A 17816-nucleotide genomic window follows, 5' to 3' on the forward strand; every position below is an offset into this window, starting at 1 on the left:
CCCCCAAAAACACTCCAGTCAGAATTATCCCCTTTTCTGACCTCACAAACCGTAAAGCCAGAAGCTTCCACTGTGCAGCCCACACCCCTATTTCTTATTGGTCCACGGCCCTGACAGACAGAGGGCGAGGCGTATCTGGCTTCTCTTCCGGACAGGGGGCGGGGGGAGCTCAAAGATTGTATATTTACGAGGGGACCTGCAACTCTTTTTAAAAAAATAGGCCATTGTGAGATTAGCTGAACATCAGCATAGTACAATAAATTATCTGAAAGTTTTTTTCAGCAAACAATTAAAGAAAAACGTATTAGGGACCACTAAGACCATATAATATGGTGTATAATAGAACCGAAAAGTGTATAATATGGGAGCTTTAAGTTTGAGGCTTTATTTCATGGAACAGCTGTCAGGATTATGAGCACTGCACCTCAGTACGGAGTTATCACTCAACCTGTTGGACTCTGAATACCTTTGACATTTACTGTTGATACTCTGTGATCGTGTACTGTAGGGAGGGTTCCAATATTGCTCGCAGGGCAAAAAAACAAACATGTAATGTATGTTTAAACTGTATGGAGTTACATTGATGCTTTTAATAAAATAATTGGCATAACTACAACTGTGACACATTGCCAATATCAAATAATAATAATAATATACAGTATATACTCAAAAGTTATGTTTTGATTATAGAGCCATTGTAGACACTTTACATTAGTCTTTGTGGATGGAGTCCCGCCAAGGTCTCTGTAAGTTTACACTGCAACATGGCATTTAGGACAATTTTGCCTTTCTTTTCCCCTGACATTGGAATGTGAGCTAAGCAGACCTCCACAGAGCTGTGGACGTGTTCAGACAGAAGCCTGGAGGCCTACAGATAGAGACACTCATACAGCAGAGTCTCAAACGCAGTACCACAGAACTGAACCCAATGCCATTTCATGTGACAACAAACCAACCTGCATAAAGAAGGTGGTAGGACCTTGTACAAAGGAAGTAATATTAAACTAAGGAATTCAAATGATTATGTTAAAATTGTCCAAACCATATTAGAAAAACAAGTCATGTCTGGAATTATGTCACCAGCTGCTGTAGTGACACACATCACAGCTTATATTTGGCTGCATCTTCTATTTTGTGTAAATATACATATTTTAAAGACCTTTATGTCACTGTTGCTGTTATTTATTCAGCCCCCCAAAAAACCTGGACGTACTGTATGTGGACAAGACAGAGTTTGCAATTATCCCATAAACACAAAAAAAATCCATTTAAATCAAAAACCTATAAACTGTAGGCTTTCAGGACAGCAGTTACAGGACCATATCAAATTGAAAAGGAAACCAACTACACCCTCTGGTGGCCATCTTGTGTAAGTGCAACATGCGCCAAACCATATTCAGGTATTTATTTATTTCATTGATAAGGACAGGAGGCTGAAGAAGAATTTTGAACTATACATTCTTTACCCTGGACATTCTCAGCTCGGTGAGTTATACAAACTAAAGATTAGCCTGTATAGTAATACATTGTAGTTATGCAGCAGTTACTTCTTTAAACTCTTATATGGAACGAGATCTTAGAAATAAATATTTCAAGGAATAGTATTCAATATTATATTTTTTTACATTGCACAAAAAATAGATACATTAATAAATAAATGTCATTGTCATGGAGGTCTCACCTCTCTGTTACCCCTGAGCAGCATAAACCAAAGTCAACAAGCCTTCACACAAACTGCACATCAAGTCAAGTCCCTTCTTGTGAGCCCACTGCGGCTCCAGGGGGGTCGTGACTGTGTAAACTGCATACATAACAAGAGGATTTTCCGGTGGAAAAGCTAAAGTTTACACAGCTCATGCTGTAGTTTGTCATCCACTCAGCGTCTTCTGTCAGTAGTAGTGGTAGTTGTTGTCACAGCGCACACAAGCTCTATTATGTTGGTAAAATGTGAAAACAAGGCGGAAAAGGAAAAAAAGACCATACAAATATGTAACACAAATATCTATATTGGTATAACAAACACATTAAACAAAAATTACGCATTCATACATATTATTTAGTTTTTAGATTTTATTATTATTATTATTATTATTATTATTATTATTATTATTATTATTATTATTATTATTATTATTATTATTATTATTATTATTATTATTATTATTATACTTGTGTTGTGGTTATTGTTGGGGTAGGTCAAGCCAGTGGGTAAGATGAGCCACCTCCTGTATCTAGGTACATTTAAAAAACATGGAGAGACTGGTAAGAAAACCAGACCCCTAAAAAATATTTTTGTCACGCAAAGTTCATCATGTGACTGAAGTTATCAGTCTTGTATCTTTATTAAATAAATGATTGGACATGATTTCATGTTCATTTAGTTCAGTGTAGGCCTGAAATCCAGGTCATAAACCTAGCTGGATCTGAACCACAAGACCAAATGGAAGTTGTAGGGTGACATGTGCCTGGGATTTTGTTAAAAGTGTTAAAAAAAAATGATGATGTAATACACAAGTGCTGAATATTTACACACAACATAGTGTCATTGCTAGATCAACATATAACAGTGACACTATTTACCACTAGGGGCTCAATGAATGTACCGCGTCCCAATGGACATTGTACCTCCTCTTAAAATGGTTAAGTAAAATCGTCAAATTATAATAATTTTTTAAATAAAAAAAGGTGTCTCTTATTACCCCGTTCTCCCCTGGCCCTGTGTCTGACTGTACGTTGGAAATGGGTGGAATGTGTTCCCTTCTAGGACCTGGCGGAAGTCCCTGATGTGAACTCCTGCAGGTCACTTCTCTCTCTCGCTCCTCCACACTCCTTCTCTCTCTTCTTCTGCCTCCAGCATCAGCTGTTTGAGCCGCGTGCAACAGCAGCAGCAGCGGCGGTGCTGGACCGAGGACGCTGGGAACACTTTACACTCCCCGTTACCCCCCCAATAGTCCATGTAGCTATAGTTTTCCCTACTACGTCTCAGCGAAAGAAGAGATGAATTTGAGGTACTTTTTCTTGGTCGCCTATTCATTTAAGCCTTTTTTTGCCAGTCTTTTAAAGCAGCAATGCGGGTTTTGAATTGTGATTGCTTGCTGTACCTCTGCAGGTGTCCCTCGCGGCTGGTGCGCCTTCTCTGCTGCGTCCTCCTTCTCGTCAGCCCCGCAGCATCGCAATGGCCAGGTAAGAACTGAACTTAACTGACAGTGGATGGAATGGCTATAAAAGCATGCTTTTCACCTTGCACTACTCCTTAAGTCAACTTTGCATACATTTCAATGCCTTTCGGCGCTCCAGTTTTGTGTAAGAGTTAACTCATCATGTACATTGTCAATAGCGTTTAGTTGATAAGTCCAATGACACACTCAAGTTTTCTTTACAATTAAAGTTTAACATGGTAAAAGGCTGGCTTGAATGGACACGTATAACCTTTCTTTTCGGGAGGTTTTTGGATTACATCAGCCCAATTTAGCAACAGTTGAGTTGCACTGGAACAATGAACTGTTATATTTGACTTGCAACCTTCCTGAATAAGTGAGGATTTAGATTGTAACAAGTTGCTGTGTGTGTACCTCAGTTTTGACTTTTATTGAAACTACAAGGGATCTCTTGCCAAAACGAAACTTGAGAAAGGTGCAGCAAAAGTGCAGTCAGTTATGATGCTTCTCTGTTACTGAGCATGGAGTGTGTGTGTGTGTGTGTGTGTGTGTGTGTGTGTGTGTGTGTGTGTGCTCACTATCTTTGGCTTGGATTGGACTTGTGCTGCTTAATATAGCCTATATAGCCTATTAACCATTTTCAACTGCTTTTCAACCTTTATATGTGACACTTACTGAGTGATAAGCATGGCGGCGGGCTACAAAGCTGTGATAACATGTCATGGTATGATTACAGCCGTTATGAAAAGGTCAACGTGGATTTGGGGGGCTGTAGTGTTCACAGGAGTTTCTCAAGTCCAAAGTCTGCAGTGGCTAAGAAACCAAACATTCCACCTTTGTTTGTCCCCCACGACTTGCTCTGTGTCTAACCACGGACTGTAGTATGCAGTGGTCGCAGCTCGTAGGCCTACCAAAAAACCTGTATATTTCCAACTGTTGTATATCAAAATATATAATGAACAAAGAGGTGATGGCTAAGGAGGCATTTCTTGTATGCAAATGGAGTTTTTGGGCCTGCACGAGCCACTGAATAAAAGCCCTCTCTTCCGCTGCTAAATAATTTACCCTTAAACCTCACTGATGTCCTTCGTTTTAATTTAGTAAATGTTCTGATGGGGAAGTGTGTAGCTGTCAGATGAGAGGGAGAGGAAAACTGAGAAGGACATAGATTAATATTTGATTGACTGTGGGCTGGATGTTGTATATTTTTGGGGCTTTGGGAGAAGACACTCTTTGTATGTCAAATTGAACGGAACCTCGTCTACTGTAGTGTATTTTGTAACCAACACCCCCAAATGCTTGACCATTAGGGAACAGGTTGGGTCAAGCATTTTGCCTCCTGCTGTCGGTCCTCCCTTTTTTATGTTCTCTCTTACATTAACATGCCAGATCTTTATGATTGATTCTCCATCTTTACCGTACAGTGGAGGTCAGGTAACAACAATAAAAAAAAAAATTTTAAACTTGGAATGGGTAAAACATATTGCAGCTTGGTACGTGACATTTTTCTCAGGAATGTTGTCTTGTCCGTGTGTCCTTGTGTGTGTGTGTGTGTGTGTGTCCAGGTTGAAAAAGGCCCGTCCCTCTGTCTCAAGAGCAATTTCTTTGGCTGCCTGCGACATGCTTGAATTAGGTCGGATTCATTCCCAGTCCCTGGCTGGGACAGGAATCCCTATTGTCATGTGATCTTTGACATGCACCCAGCGTGGATTTTGCCCGAGGGGAGCAGGCCAAAGCCGGGGGAAGGGGACAGGGCTGTATGGGGGACACCCCGCTGTGCCTTTTAATGGCTGAATTAGATGCCACATTAAAAATCACAGCTGGCTTGGGGTTTTTATCCTTTTCACGGCAGGGACACGAGGGCAGGCTCTCAGTGCACTCCGACAGAATAACGAAACACTTTTACCATGTATTTATTTGCCCCAAATCATAACAAATCTACTTTATTTGAGTTAGGAATCCTTTTTTTTTTCTTTTTTTTTTACTGAGATTAGTTGCAAGCTTCTGGAGCTACAGTGCTCCTGTTTAAAGTGATGGTAAACCATGTGTTAGATGGTCCTGAGCCCTGGTTGGTGGGGCTGGTGGTTCTGAGCCCTGGTTGGTGGGGCTGGTGCTGTAATAACATATGATGGAGTGGTCGGTCTTAAGCAGAGCACCGTTTGACAAACTTGTGTTGACACGTCATGTATAGTTGAAACATCTGCTTCTAAACCTCACATGTGTCCGGCCGATGACGATAGGCATTTACCTGTGGTTCTGTGGCTGCAAACAAATATCAGTTTGGCACTTGACAAAGTTCAATTTACTGGGGCTATTGAAACTTTTGCAATATATTTATGGTTTTCATGATGATACATGGTTGATTCTCCTTTTTTTGTATGGATGGATTGTTTTAAGTTGACCTGTGGTTTTCAAGAGAAGTAAGTAAAGGCAAGGCTCTTGATATATTCTCAGTGTAGTGTGAAAAACAGTACATACATTTTTTTAATCTAAATTATTTTTAAGTAAAGAATGACAGGAAAGGGACAGACAGACAGAGAGGAAAGGGAAGGTCCTTGACTGAGTTCAAACCTGACAAGTTGTGGTGACATGCACATCATGTGTGCCAACAGGATGCCCCATTTGCACCCTATTATTTTTAGTGATCGCCCAGGAATAGCAGCCTTGCTTTTTTTTTTTTTTTTTTTTTAAGATATTTTTTGGGCATTTTTATGCTTTTTGATAGTGCAGAGAGACAGAGGTGAAATGGGGCAGAGAGGGGAGTGACATGCAGAGAACGACCGCGGGCGGGAATCGAACCCGGGTCTGCTGCTGGGCCCGGCCCGGGAGGGGGACGCCTTACCGACTGAGCTAAAGGCGCCCCCCAGGAATAGCAGCCTTTCTAATGACACATGAAATACCCTCTAAGAGCTGAATCAGACATTGTGTGAGCTCTGGCAAGACAAAAGGAGAACTATGGAAGAAAAAGAGCGAGTAAGTTCTCAAAATAAAAGTATACAAATGGTTTCTTCTGGACAAAAAACAGAGCTGCTAAGCATACCGGCAGATTTTGTTGGACAAAGCTTACAACAAACTTTGCAAACACAAAATAAATTTAAATCTGCCAGTCAACAAATATTTTGTTAAGTCAATTGATGCTAACTGTCTTTTCCGTTGACGACTACATTCTATATGAATTGGCATTTATCTACAGAGCATTTTTTATTCAGATGAAAGGACATTTAAGGACACTTATCAAGAATCAAGGAAGAAAAAAAACCCCATACAATGTATGATGAATCATCACAGACTCAGCAGTTCATAAAATGAATCTTATTCTGCGTTATATACTTTGCGTTATTTTCAAAATTCTCCTAAACAGAAATTCTGTGTCATGTACTTTGATTAATTGAATTTGAGCTATTGAAGAACCAAAGTCGTTTTTTTTTCTGAAGTGAATGACTATTAGATTGGTGCCTCTGTTAGGATCATTGTCACTCTCAAATGAAATAAATGGGCCGACTGTGCACAGATTCTGTTGACTCAGTGAACCCTGTGATGTCTAATCCCTGGATTTTCTAGTCAGTTAACCTACTTATTCATGATCGACAACCCCGGAGGTGCCTCATATCAAGGCTTGGCAGTTCCAGCTATAGCATTGTTATTTTATTGTGTGTCAGTCGCCAGCATTTTTTAAAAGATTAAACCTCTGTTAGGAAAATGCTTTGTATCTTTCTAGAGTGGGGAGATGAGCTTGTGTGCGTGAGGCTGTGGGTGGTGGGGGTCACTCTAAATGTCAAGTGGATGTCTGTACCTCCCTCTCTGGCACTGTTTTTCTGTATTTAAAAAAAAAAATGACGCAAGAGATTGACACGTCCATTATGCATTTATGCACTTACTCCATCCACTGTGTCAACTGTCTTTTGTCTGTCAGTCACCAACGCTCTGATAATTTGAGTCGGAAGTTCCAGATGCTTCGGTAATGGAGCCTTTTAGATCACATTTAACGTTTTCCTGTTAAAAAAAACACACTTGGGGATTCGGTGCGTAGCCGTGTTTCGTTTCATAGGGACTGTCACAACAAGTTTTTATAATTTCATTTTTGCCTGTCTCTTAAAAGCTATTACAGCGAAACAGGACCACACTCCACGCCAGAACGCTTAATGAGGAGACTGAAGAGAACATCTACACATGTTATAGTGTACTCTAATGTGGATGTGTTTTTGTAAGAAAACTACAGTGGCAGCATTCTGCTTTGGTTACTTAATTCAACCCATCTGCATCCTGTAGTGGATCTGAAGAGTTAGAGATCTGTGCTGGACATACCCCTGTGTCACTAGGCACACTGTTTGAATTAAGGCATGAGTCAACTTCGGAATCATAAAGTAGATGCCGCTTTGTTTTTCACATTATTTTTCATCTACCAAAGAAATATTGTGTATTTCCCAATATTCCTAAATTCCTAAAATATTTTTTACTGTTTAGATTTGACCAAAGACCAATTTGACACCATTTGAGATCATTTTATTACACCCCATCCATCCATCCACCCACTCACCCACCAAAACACACCAGCACCTCCTAAAATACTGTGGTAGGCATATGCACTACCCAGTTATACCTACCTTGATGTGTCAAATTCGATTGGCATGTAACAATGGAGGATGACTTGTGACAAAAGCCTGGAGCCTTTGCATTTGTATTGAACTTCTACACCCTTTTGATCCTAAACATTTACTCAAGTTCATAACTGGTTTGCTATGTTTTGATGTTTGTTTTCTATGTTGAAGCAAGCTTCTTTTGGCTGTATTTATTTGAAAGGCAGTGGTTTAACCAATACACTGTATGAATAATTAACAAAGGATTACAATAACAACATAATCTGATCATTAACTTTTCATGAATAGTGTTTGTTTTGTTGTAATTCTGAAGTTGAGGTTTATACGTCTTTTATGGGTATATAATGCTTTGGCCTAAGGGAACATATTTTCAGAAAAACAAGCTGACCACGGTTAAAAGAGTGACATTTAATATAACTTATAGTGATTATGGAGACGACACCGTTTTGTTTGCCTTACCCTGTGTAAAGAACTTGATTGGTTAACTATCCAGTATCTATTCTGGATTTTGGATCTATCATTTCTCCAAACCTAGTTCCGACCTATGATCTTGTTTTTCAGGGCAGAGCTCCCTTTTGAATGTCTCTGACAGCTGTTATTTGTATGTTTATGTGCTCCTACCACTCAGTGTTTCAGGTGCGCTCGGCTCTTCTCTTTTGCGGTCCCTGATGTCAAAATGCCGGGTTGACAGCGGCAAAATACAGAGAGACACCATAATTACCGCTTGTGTTCCAAGAGGAGAGGATTTGTAGGGCCACTTGCTCAGTACACCCAACCATCTCCAGCACTAATGGCACACTGAGTGCCCTCTTACCTCTCAGCACCTCTTTCCTGTTTGAGGTGAAACCCTCACTTATTTGCTTGCCTTTCCCAGCCGTAATCCAAGTACCACCTATTGAAAGCTGTGAAGCCTAGCTCTGCAAATAACAGGACACTACAGCATATGTGGATTTTGTTTTAAAGATCTAAACATAGAGTAAGATTGAGCTTTCAAAAGTTGAACTGAGTCTTGTAAACTCTGTAACCATAGTTTTGTGTTATGGAATATAGCTTGACATGTATTTGATTGAGCAAGACTTTTGTATACTGCCAAAATGAATGTTGGTAGCATCATATCATAACCCCAAAGGCTTATTAGTGCTGTATCAAGAGAGCTCTCATATATACTGTAGATTAAGAATCAATGAACTTGCAGGGCTGCAATTAGACCCAAGCATGTTGGAACAAGCTGCCAAGCTTCTTCAAGCAGCATACCCCCCTAAAGTGAAACCTGTCATGGATGAACATATGCAGAAACAACAACTGCAGAAAACAGTAATGTTGTTATAAAGCTGTCAACCACCCAGACTAACCTGGCAAAAGCTTATTAGCCTCTTTAGGAGACATTACGCTTGGAGCCTGACTTACTTCTGCTCTTTGTGGTCAGTTTGTCAGCACTATAGGCTGTACCCTGGGTGAACACTGGTTTCCATGGCCACCAGGTGCAGATTTTTCCACCACAAAGCCGTATTTGGCCGTAGCAAAAGGAAACCGGATCTGTCTACCTGGCACTTTGTCCCGGTCTCCAGCTTTAGGGAGTGTTCACTTGTCCTCACTGACAGCCTCCTGAACACAGGGAGGCATGAAACTAGAGACCCCCCCCCCTCCTCCCATTTACATTCTCTTGTCCTAAGAAATCTATACCGTAAGCTTTTCAGCATCCACGAAAAAATTGTACTAATCAAGGGTGTCAAACAGTATGAAGAGCGCTTCACATGCACAGTTATGATGCGATCCACTGACATTATTTCAAAGGTACTTTGAACCACCCAATGCCTTTTTTTAAATGAATGAATAGACCATTTAGAATTTTCACGAAGCCCCTCTCAGGAATGCCATTGTGCGTTTTTCAACCTCACTTTGTCGTTATGCCCCTCTCTTTGCGCTCCACGTCTTCTTATCTTCTGATTGACTCTCATGATGTGCCGGGCCGCTTTTCATGGCATCCTTGAATTCCACTCATTCACCCGTCCTTCAAGGGCCGCCAGGTCTGTAGGCACTTCTCTTTTTTACCCCCTCACAAATCTCACACCATGGGGGTGTGAACTGAGGGGAATCCCATGGGACAGGGAGATTACCATCAAGGCTAGAGCTCCTGTGACAAAAGAGAGATTTTCTTGAGTCCTGTACCTCTATCCTCCATTTCCATATGGTCTTGCCGGAAGTAGGACTTCAGGTGAGGTATGAGATTTGATGATATGGAACCCTTCAGGACCCGAGAGGTGGACTCACAAGGCGCACTCAGAATCGGATGTATTCTGAGGTAGTGGACTTAAACTGAAAGATAACAAGATGCAGAGAAAGAACTTAGAACATATAGGGAAAACATACACACAGTTTCTGTTGTCGTTTGTTGAGTCTGCAACACTTTTAAATCCTTTCAACCTTAGAAACAAGTCCATTTGGTCTGAAGTGAAGTGCCTCTTAACATCACATTTCACAAAGATCACTTTGATTAAGCATAACAACCAATACCACATGGGGAGAACTTCATTAAAAGTAAAAGTCCTGCAGCTCGTATTACCAACTATTAGCAAAGTGAAAGTACTCATTTTGCAGATTATATCCCCCTGTTATGGATATAATACAAACTTACATCATTAATATTATTAGATAAGTCCAGGGTACCCCACATTTTACAAACATGTAGTGCAATATTCCCCAATGAAATGTAGACGAGTAGAAGTATTAAGTATACTAAATGGAAAGATTTAAGAGCATTACTTCAGAATTGTATTTTAAGTACAGTACTTGAGTACATGTACTTAGCTCCTTTCCACCATGGCTGAAGACCCTTGTGAGATCATATGCCGAGCCTGGATTTTGACAAAGCGAATGCCTTTGTAACTTGGAAGCTGCTAATTGTTGTGTGAATCATGAGCTTGCAGACTATAAAGGGTGCCCTCTATTCACTGGGTGGTTGTCATGGGCCAGGTGGCACAGTGCCATCCATTGAGAGGTTTAGAGAGGAGGAACATAGGCCAACCATGGGGACGTTAAATATTTAGAGGTCCAGTGACAGATTTGCAGGGCCATTTGTCTGCCGATACAGTGGCATTATCAGACAGGAAGATGGGGCTTAAAGGTCTGCAGTCAAATTCCTCACTCTGTGGCCACTTGACTCACTGAAACATCCCATGAAAGTCAGTTAGTGCCATGTTCAACAGAACCCTGTGGTTTCACAAGTTCACTTTATTACCTTATTATTGGGGCTTGGTAATAGGCCTGGCTGTGTAAAGTTCCTGTAACCTTGAGTTTCCTGTCTTGAATATGTCAGTCCAAGTTAAAAGCAGAATAGAAAGTAAGAATACAGAATGATCATGAAGCATACTTGGAATAGTAAAGGTACTGGCTGCACTGATTTCCTCTCATATGGGCAGGTTTTGATGCCTTGTGTTCTACTTCTGTTTCAGTTTTTTTTTGTAGTCGCCTGACTATGCATATGTCTACATAGGTCATGAAGGGACTCATGTTCCACTCATGCTATACATGCATGAATAGGACCTGAAGTCTGTTTTTCCGATGCAAGTCTACTTTCTTCCGTTCAACTATAGTGATTGTGTATTGCGATCCGAGACTTGCACAAACGTGGATGTCCTAAACTCAACTTTTTACCTGAACGGACTCTGTGAGAGACACATATAGTGCTAAAGCTGCCACCGCTGCTCTGCTAAGGTTTTGCTTTCAATGTGTGCGACTCTGCCTGCAGTTTTATTCATGAATCTTGTTCAGATCACTAAACAGCATGGGAATAAGCTCAGCTTCTTGGTAAGCTGTCTGCACCAACCAACTGTTACCAGACGTTCATTCACATATCCGGAGAAAAACGTTATGCACCTGAAGTTGTTACAGTCATCTTTACTCCTTTGTGTGTTACTGACCTGGCTATCAGTCATGAACCAAAGGCCAAAGTTCACCTCTTGTTAACTGATTTATTAAGTAAAATATGGGACTTGAATGCGATGTAAAGGCTACCGAATAAAGCCTGCTGGCTTTAGAAAAAGAACAATACACTATGCGCCTTAGTGAGAGGTAAATAACCTCATAAAAAGTCTGGATTGGTTTAGCAATATTTGACCCAGCAGTTGCAACACACTGTTGGCTTGATGTGGCAGGACCCTTAAACAGGAACATGCTATATTTGGGCCTAGGCAGGTTTAGTGCTTGTTTCTCTCAGTCTCTTGTTTCTTTCCTTCTTCTCTATAGGTCATGGCTCCATGAATGCCTTCTGGTTAGATCAACTGTAGATATCTAGTTTGGCATATTACACATACAGTACAGTCGATCAGATCAGATGGAGAAGTGGTATGTGAATACATTGTCTAACCACTAAGTTTGTAGTTTGATCTTTATCTATGTCAGTTTGTGTACTGCCTGGAAAGTTAATGATTCCTGTTGGCAGACCACTGTCTGAGTTTACTTTGAAATATGACATCATCTTAATACAGGTATGATAAAGACTACTCTGCCCTAGCTCTTATATATATTTTTAAATGCCTTGAAATAAGTTTAAATCGGTCCTATAGTTTCTGGCTGTGGGGGTCAAAATATTGTTCAGCCGGTTCACACAGTTCACTTGTTTTAGATCAGGTTGGCACAGCAGCTCACCAAAGCTCCATCACGTGGATTATAACATGCCTTTGCTTGGATTAAGCTGAAACAGAGGAAAGAGAATGACCTGTGAATTTTTTTTTGTACTAAAGTGCCCAGCAGGGGAACAATGAACGCTGGCACCCTGAACCTTAGTCTGGCCTGGACTAATTGAGGGCTCTGATATTGTCTTGTCGATGAAAGCCCTCTTTGTCCCAAGTTACGTCTCTTTATCTACTGTATCCCCCGGGCCTCTGATATGGCCATGGGCATAACGTCATTCCCTTCCAGCTATTGTCTCCACTCATTACAGGGGATTAAAGTGTCAGTTGAAGGTGAAGTATGAGCTAGCCAGCATTATTCACTGAGGGGTGTTTGAAGGTGTTGTGCCTCGTAAGCTAAAAGTTTGTGCCCTTGTCAACACCATAGAGGATGAGACTTGTTGATGTCTTTTGGGAGCCTGGGTGGAAAGGTCAAACTCTATGCTTCTCATTAATCCATGTGAATTAGCTGTGATTGCTACTCAGTAGCCCAGTAACAAGGATTAGGACTGAATCAATGGTTATTGGATCTAAGCTGTGAGCTTCTTTCAAATATGTTGACAACTTTGGGCATCTATTCAACCAACTATGTGATTTTTTTCCACTTAAAATACATTTACATATGTAATTGTCTAGTGCAGAGAAGATAAGTGGGAGGGGGGCCACATCCCTTGCCTTTCTGTTTCTTGTTGTAGTGGTGTCCTCACTAGGGGATTTGTATCAGTCTGCTGCAGATGTCAAGAGCTTTGAGCAGAAAAGAAGTGTTTTCCCCCCGCTCAGCCTTCATGGTTGGATTTACTGTCAAAGTGTTGATCTGCATTGACATGTTTCTTGAAGTGCTGTGTAAAGCTGAAACTCAACACTTGAGTGAGGCCTAGTGGCTTCAAAGAACCAGCAAAAAGGACAAAGAACCGGGACTAGCCAACGGACTGATCTAACAATATCTTCCTTACACAACCAGGCGAACACACACATGAGATCTGCATGCACATTCCTTCCTTCAGTGGAGGATGGTATTTACATATGCACTTACCAGCAACAACAGGAATGAGAGCCAATTCATTTTTGTCTCATGCTGAATTCTGACAGGATACGCATAATGTATTTGCACCTTTGCCAGCATCTGTGACTGCTTGGTAAATCTTAGACCAGTGTCGACAGGTAGAACGTTTGCATTTATGTTGATGTGAGGATCTGATGGGCCATCAAAAGAAAAGAGCCGAGGACTTGAAATGTCATATTATACTTATAAATGCCTCACAAAGTGAAGCTTCATTTAGTTTCCATCCCCCGGAGAGGATGGAATCTAAGAAGCTTGTAGTAAAGGTTTCCTAAAAGTTCAAAGTTACAAAGCTTTTTAACTATGTGCGGTACAATCAAACCCAGTTTGTGTCCAACAACTGTGTTTAACATTCTTTAAGTAAATGATACCAGAGTTTGAAGAAAGGAAAAGGGTTATAATCTGAGAATACTCAGAATGATGAAAAAGGGGGAACATTTGAGAAGGTTTAAATTATAGACACCATAACATGATAACTCGTTTCCCCTTTAGTCTTTTCTTCGTTGAGACATCATAACACTGCCAAAACATACAGTATCTAAATTTGATATGCTTGAACTACCACCCAATATGGAGATGGTGAGCTGTGCTGCATAGACAATACATACCATGTTAGCATCTGTCAGCGTCCAACCTTCTGTAGTCACTGAAAGAGTGTATAAATGTTAACACTCAATCTGATAACAAGATCTCAAACAACAGAAGGCGTTTTCTGTGTTTAAACATATTTCTTATGTTTTAATTTCTGGTTCTGTAAGGTCAAACCATCCACTGAACAAACACTCTACTAATAAAAATAAAAAGACAACTCATTTTAGAAGGCAACATTTGGAAATTGCTTGAGCAATGGCTAGGCACACAACAAGATAAGGGCTTGTAAGACTGGTAGCTAATGATGCAGACTTCTCTCTAAAACGTGCCCTTACCTTTTGAGTATTTCAAAGTGATAAAAACCAACCTATTCCAGCCAAACCCCTTTGGTGTCAATGTTATGGAGCAGCTCAACGAGTCGATTGTCTCTATGCCACGCACCTTTTTCGATGTGATTGTTGCCATTTCACCATGTACCTTGACCTTTCAGTGTTGAAACATTGCATCAAGGTTGTTAGATGGTCAGTCAATAAATTGTCATGTGTGATTGGCAGGAGAATCTTAAGAATGCTGAAAGCCTGTGAAGTTTGTCAGTGGACAGTCTGCACGGCAAAGAGGAGGGCCTCTATTTTATTAGATATGAGCATGTCTTGGAATGTGACCATAATGTACCTTTTGACTCCTAGGTCCAACAAGCCTTTTATGGTTCTCAAGTATTTCAAGTTCCATAGTGTGAGACAGTGTTTGTCAAATAAAGGCTTCTTTATCATGTTTTAATCAGTTTAATAATTGCTTGAAGGACAGACAAATTCTTTCCATTCTGTGTGATTAACAAAGTAAGATACAGCAGACGATAAGCATCTCCAACCGCCATTATATTATGTCCATGTCGCTATTGGTACGCCTCCTCACCAAAAAGGGGTTTCTCTTAGCTACACATATTACTCTCCATAGCAGATATGATAATCGTTGTCAAACAAGGAAGGTGCATTCATGGATAGCATTGAAAACATACAGTCTCAACCCCTTTTGCAGGTGTTTCACAAGTAAAAGCACTTAAAGGTGGAGTAAGGTATTCTGGAGAATGCTTGTTGTCTTTTTTCAGTCTATTTCTGTTTCAATAGCTATATATACAATGTATATGTAGATTAGCTGCCATCTCCCCCATTATTCTGCAAACAATACCACAGTGCAATGGTCTGCATGTTATGTGACAGGATCACCATTGGTTGGTCCTACATCTTGTATTCCTGACACAAAGTAATGATGATTATTAGTAAGTGTCCTAAATCTCAATCTACTGCCCACCATTCCAGTCCTGTTAAATGTTGCGTGTTCGCCCAGACTGTAAATACGTCACAGTTTACCAGACAGTCGTAACTCAACCAGATATCACTGCCATTACTTTTTTACTTAAAACATCTTTTGTGTGGAAGTTGTTTTAACAAAATGTAAAAAATTACAAATTTAACAAGAAAATTGCAAATGCATAATTTCACAAGAATTTAGGAATCATAGTCGGATCATGGTAAATGGTAAATGGACTTGACTTATATAGCGCTTTTCTAGCCGATTTTCTCAGCCCCAAAGCGCTTTACATATCTTACCACATTCACCCATTCATACAAACACTCAAACACCGATGGCAGTAATGGATCATGTAATTAAAAGCATAATTCATAGTAAAATTGAGCATTAGCCAACCCTTTAAGCAAATATAACTGCTACTGTAATGTCATCTTCTTGGAAACTGAAGCATCTTGTAATGTGCCAATGTGGCTCCTTTTCCAGTCTGCCTACTGCCAAGTTGTACATTATGCTTTGGGGCATATATTCCGACATAACAATGAGTCAGAGCAATGCTTTACAGCCACCTTGGGCAAGTTGGCTTGGGTTTCTTTGATTTTAATTTAAGGGTTAGTTAAGTTTCTCTGAATCATCTTTTCCTTTTATTCTTCTCAGTCACTTCTCTATCTGTTAACCAATTACCTTGGCAGCAGAAGCTCAGTGGCAGACACTATTATCAATTGGGAAAAACACCTTAAACACTTATTAAACAGACAGACTAAATGTCTAACCAATGACACACTTTGGCTGTGTCTTGTCCCAATTCTAAATATCATCACGTTCCTTTATTCGAAACGTTGTCTGTGATAACAGATAGTGTAGTGATCTTACCAAAACTTCAGTCTGCCTGAACAAATCAAACTTCCACCTATCCCTTGTTGGTTGGTTCGTGGCATGTCTCTTGTGTGAGAGAAATGGGCAATGCAAATGCTGTTAAAATGGGTCAAGTGGGAAGATTACAATGTGTGCTGGGTCTGATGGTGTATGGTCTGATGTTGTTCAGTGGTATTATAGCAGTAGAGTCTGGTTACAGGTTTTACCTTTTTATTTCTACAAATCATTTTATTCTCATACCACCATTTATTTTAGTTCAGGCTGGTCTCAGAAAAGCTGTATTGAGCTCCTCTAAGGATCATTCTAGTTAATACAATGTGGCATGCCCTTACAGGATCGCACTAAGAACTTCATGTATGCAGACAGAAAACAATGTGGGTGTTATGCTACTGATAACTTCTGGATAATTAAGAACATGGTTTTGGTATATGGTTTAATATTTGTACTTTTTCAACCTTTTGTTTTTGATCCATCAAAAAAAGTACTAAGAACGAAATCCAATCTAATTGAGAACAGAAGTCAAACTGTCTAATTGAAAACCATGTAACAAGCATGTTGGCAGGTCGTTAGATCTCCCACCAGTGTTGTTCCAACCTTGTCATGGAAGTAGGTTAAGCATATGGTATCCCTCAGTCCTCTTGGGATTTTGTGTCATTATCGCACGTTAACTTCACAATGCAGGACTGTGATGAAAAGCTGCTCACGCAATCTTATTCTGACACCTGATTTTGGATTGACCTAGATCAAATTCCAGTGAAACGGGCCAAGTACAGGAAGCAACAGGGACGGATGCGGCATCCGTTTAGAGGCACACGTCCCACCTCTGTCATTTTACAGGCTTCAACTCGTTCACAGGTTTAAAAAAGCCACAAAAAGACTTCTGCAGTTTGTGGTCTGCAACTGAATGTTTTTAAAGTCTCCCTACAGCCACAAGATGATTTGATGTAATGTACGTGTTTTTAGCAGTCATACTAGTTAGAACAATTCATCTTTCTAAATGCTGATTTACTGACAAGGACCCAGCTAACAATTGAAACAGTGTTTGAGCGTAAAGAATAATCTAAGTTGCAAAAAATACACACAGAGAGCATCAATTAAGCATTCCGACATGTTTTCTCATCTACTGTAAAGTTGAAGAATGTGATAAGGGTTGTTGATGGATGTTTTTTTTTAAACTCCCAACATCTCTGCAGTATGCTTACCCTCAGGGCTTAACCTCTGTCTTGCAACCCTTTACAAACTGTAGTCTTGCCTCAGGCTCCTGACTGCGTCTTAGGCCAGGACAAAAAAAAAGTGGGTCGGTGAGGTGTGTCCGTAAGAGTGGGTGTAGGGCAGGGGTCCACAGGGCCTCACTTTAAGAGGCTGGCCACCATCCAAGAGTTTAATACATCACTGGAAATTCACAATGGGGTGAAAAGTACTCTGGCAACAAAATGACTCCTTGATAAACTCAAATGGAGAGCTGAGCTGATGGCAGGCGATTTCTGAAAGGCTATAGGACATACGGTGTATCTGTGGGTGTCGGACACTGAGTTGTCCCTGGTATTTTGACTGTGCC

At 40.4% G+C, this 17816-nt stretch overlaps 1 protein-coding gene across 1 annotated transcript in view; it reads left to right on the plus strand.

The window, feature by feature from the left end:
• Positions 1 to 2876: 2876 nt before the first annotated feature.
• Positions 2877 to 17816, plus strand: part of col18a1a (collagen type XVIII alpha 1 chain a) — an 84400-nt gene continuing 69460 nt past the window's right edge. Inside the window, exons 1-2 of the mRNA XM_080037584.1 lie at positions 2877 to 3008; positions 3110 to 3183. Of these exons, the coding sequence (XP_079893710.1) occupies positions 2998 to 3008; positions 3110 to 3183 (85 nt within the window). The 5' untranslated portion in view covers positions 2877 to 2997. The remainder of the gene's footprint in view (positions 3009 to 3109; positions 3184 to 17816) is intronic.

The sequence above is a fragment of the Ammodytes marinus genome (genome assembly GCF_949987685.1).
Source record: "Ammodytes marinus genome assembly, chromosome: 12".
NCBI lineage: Eukaryota > Metazoa > Chordata > Actinopteri > Uranoscopiformes > Ammodytidae > Ammodytes > Ammodytes marinus.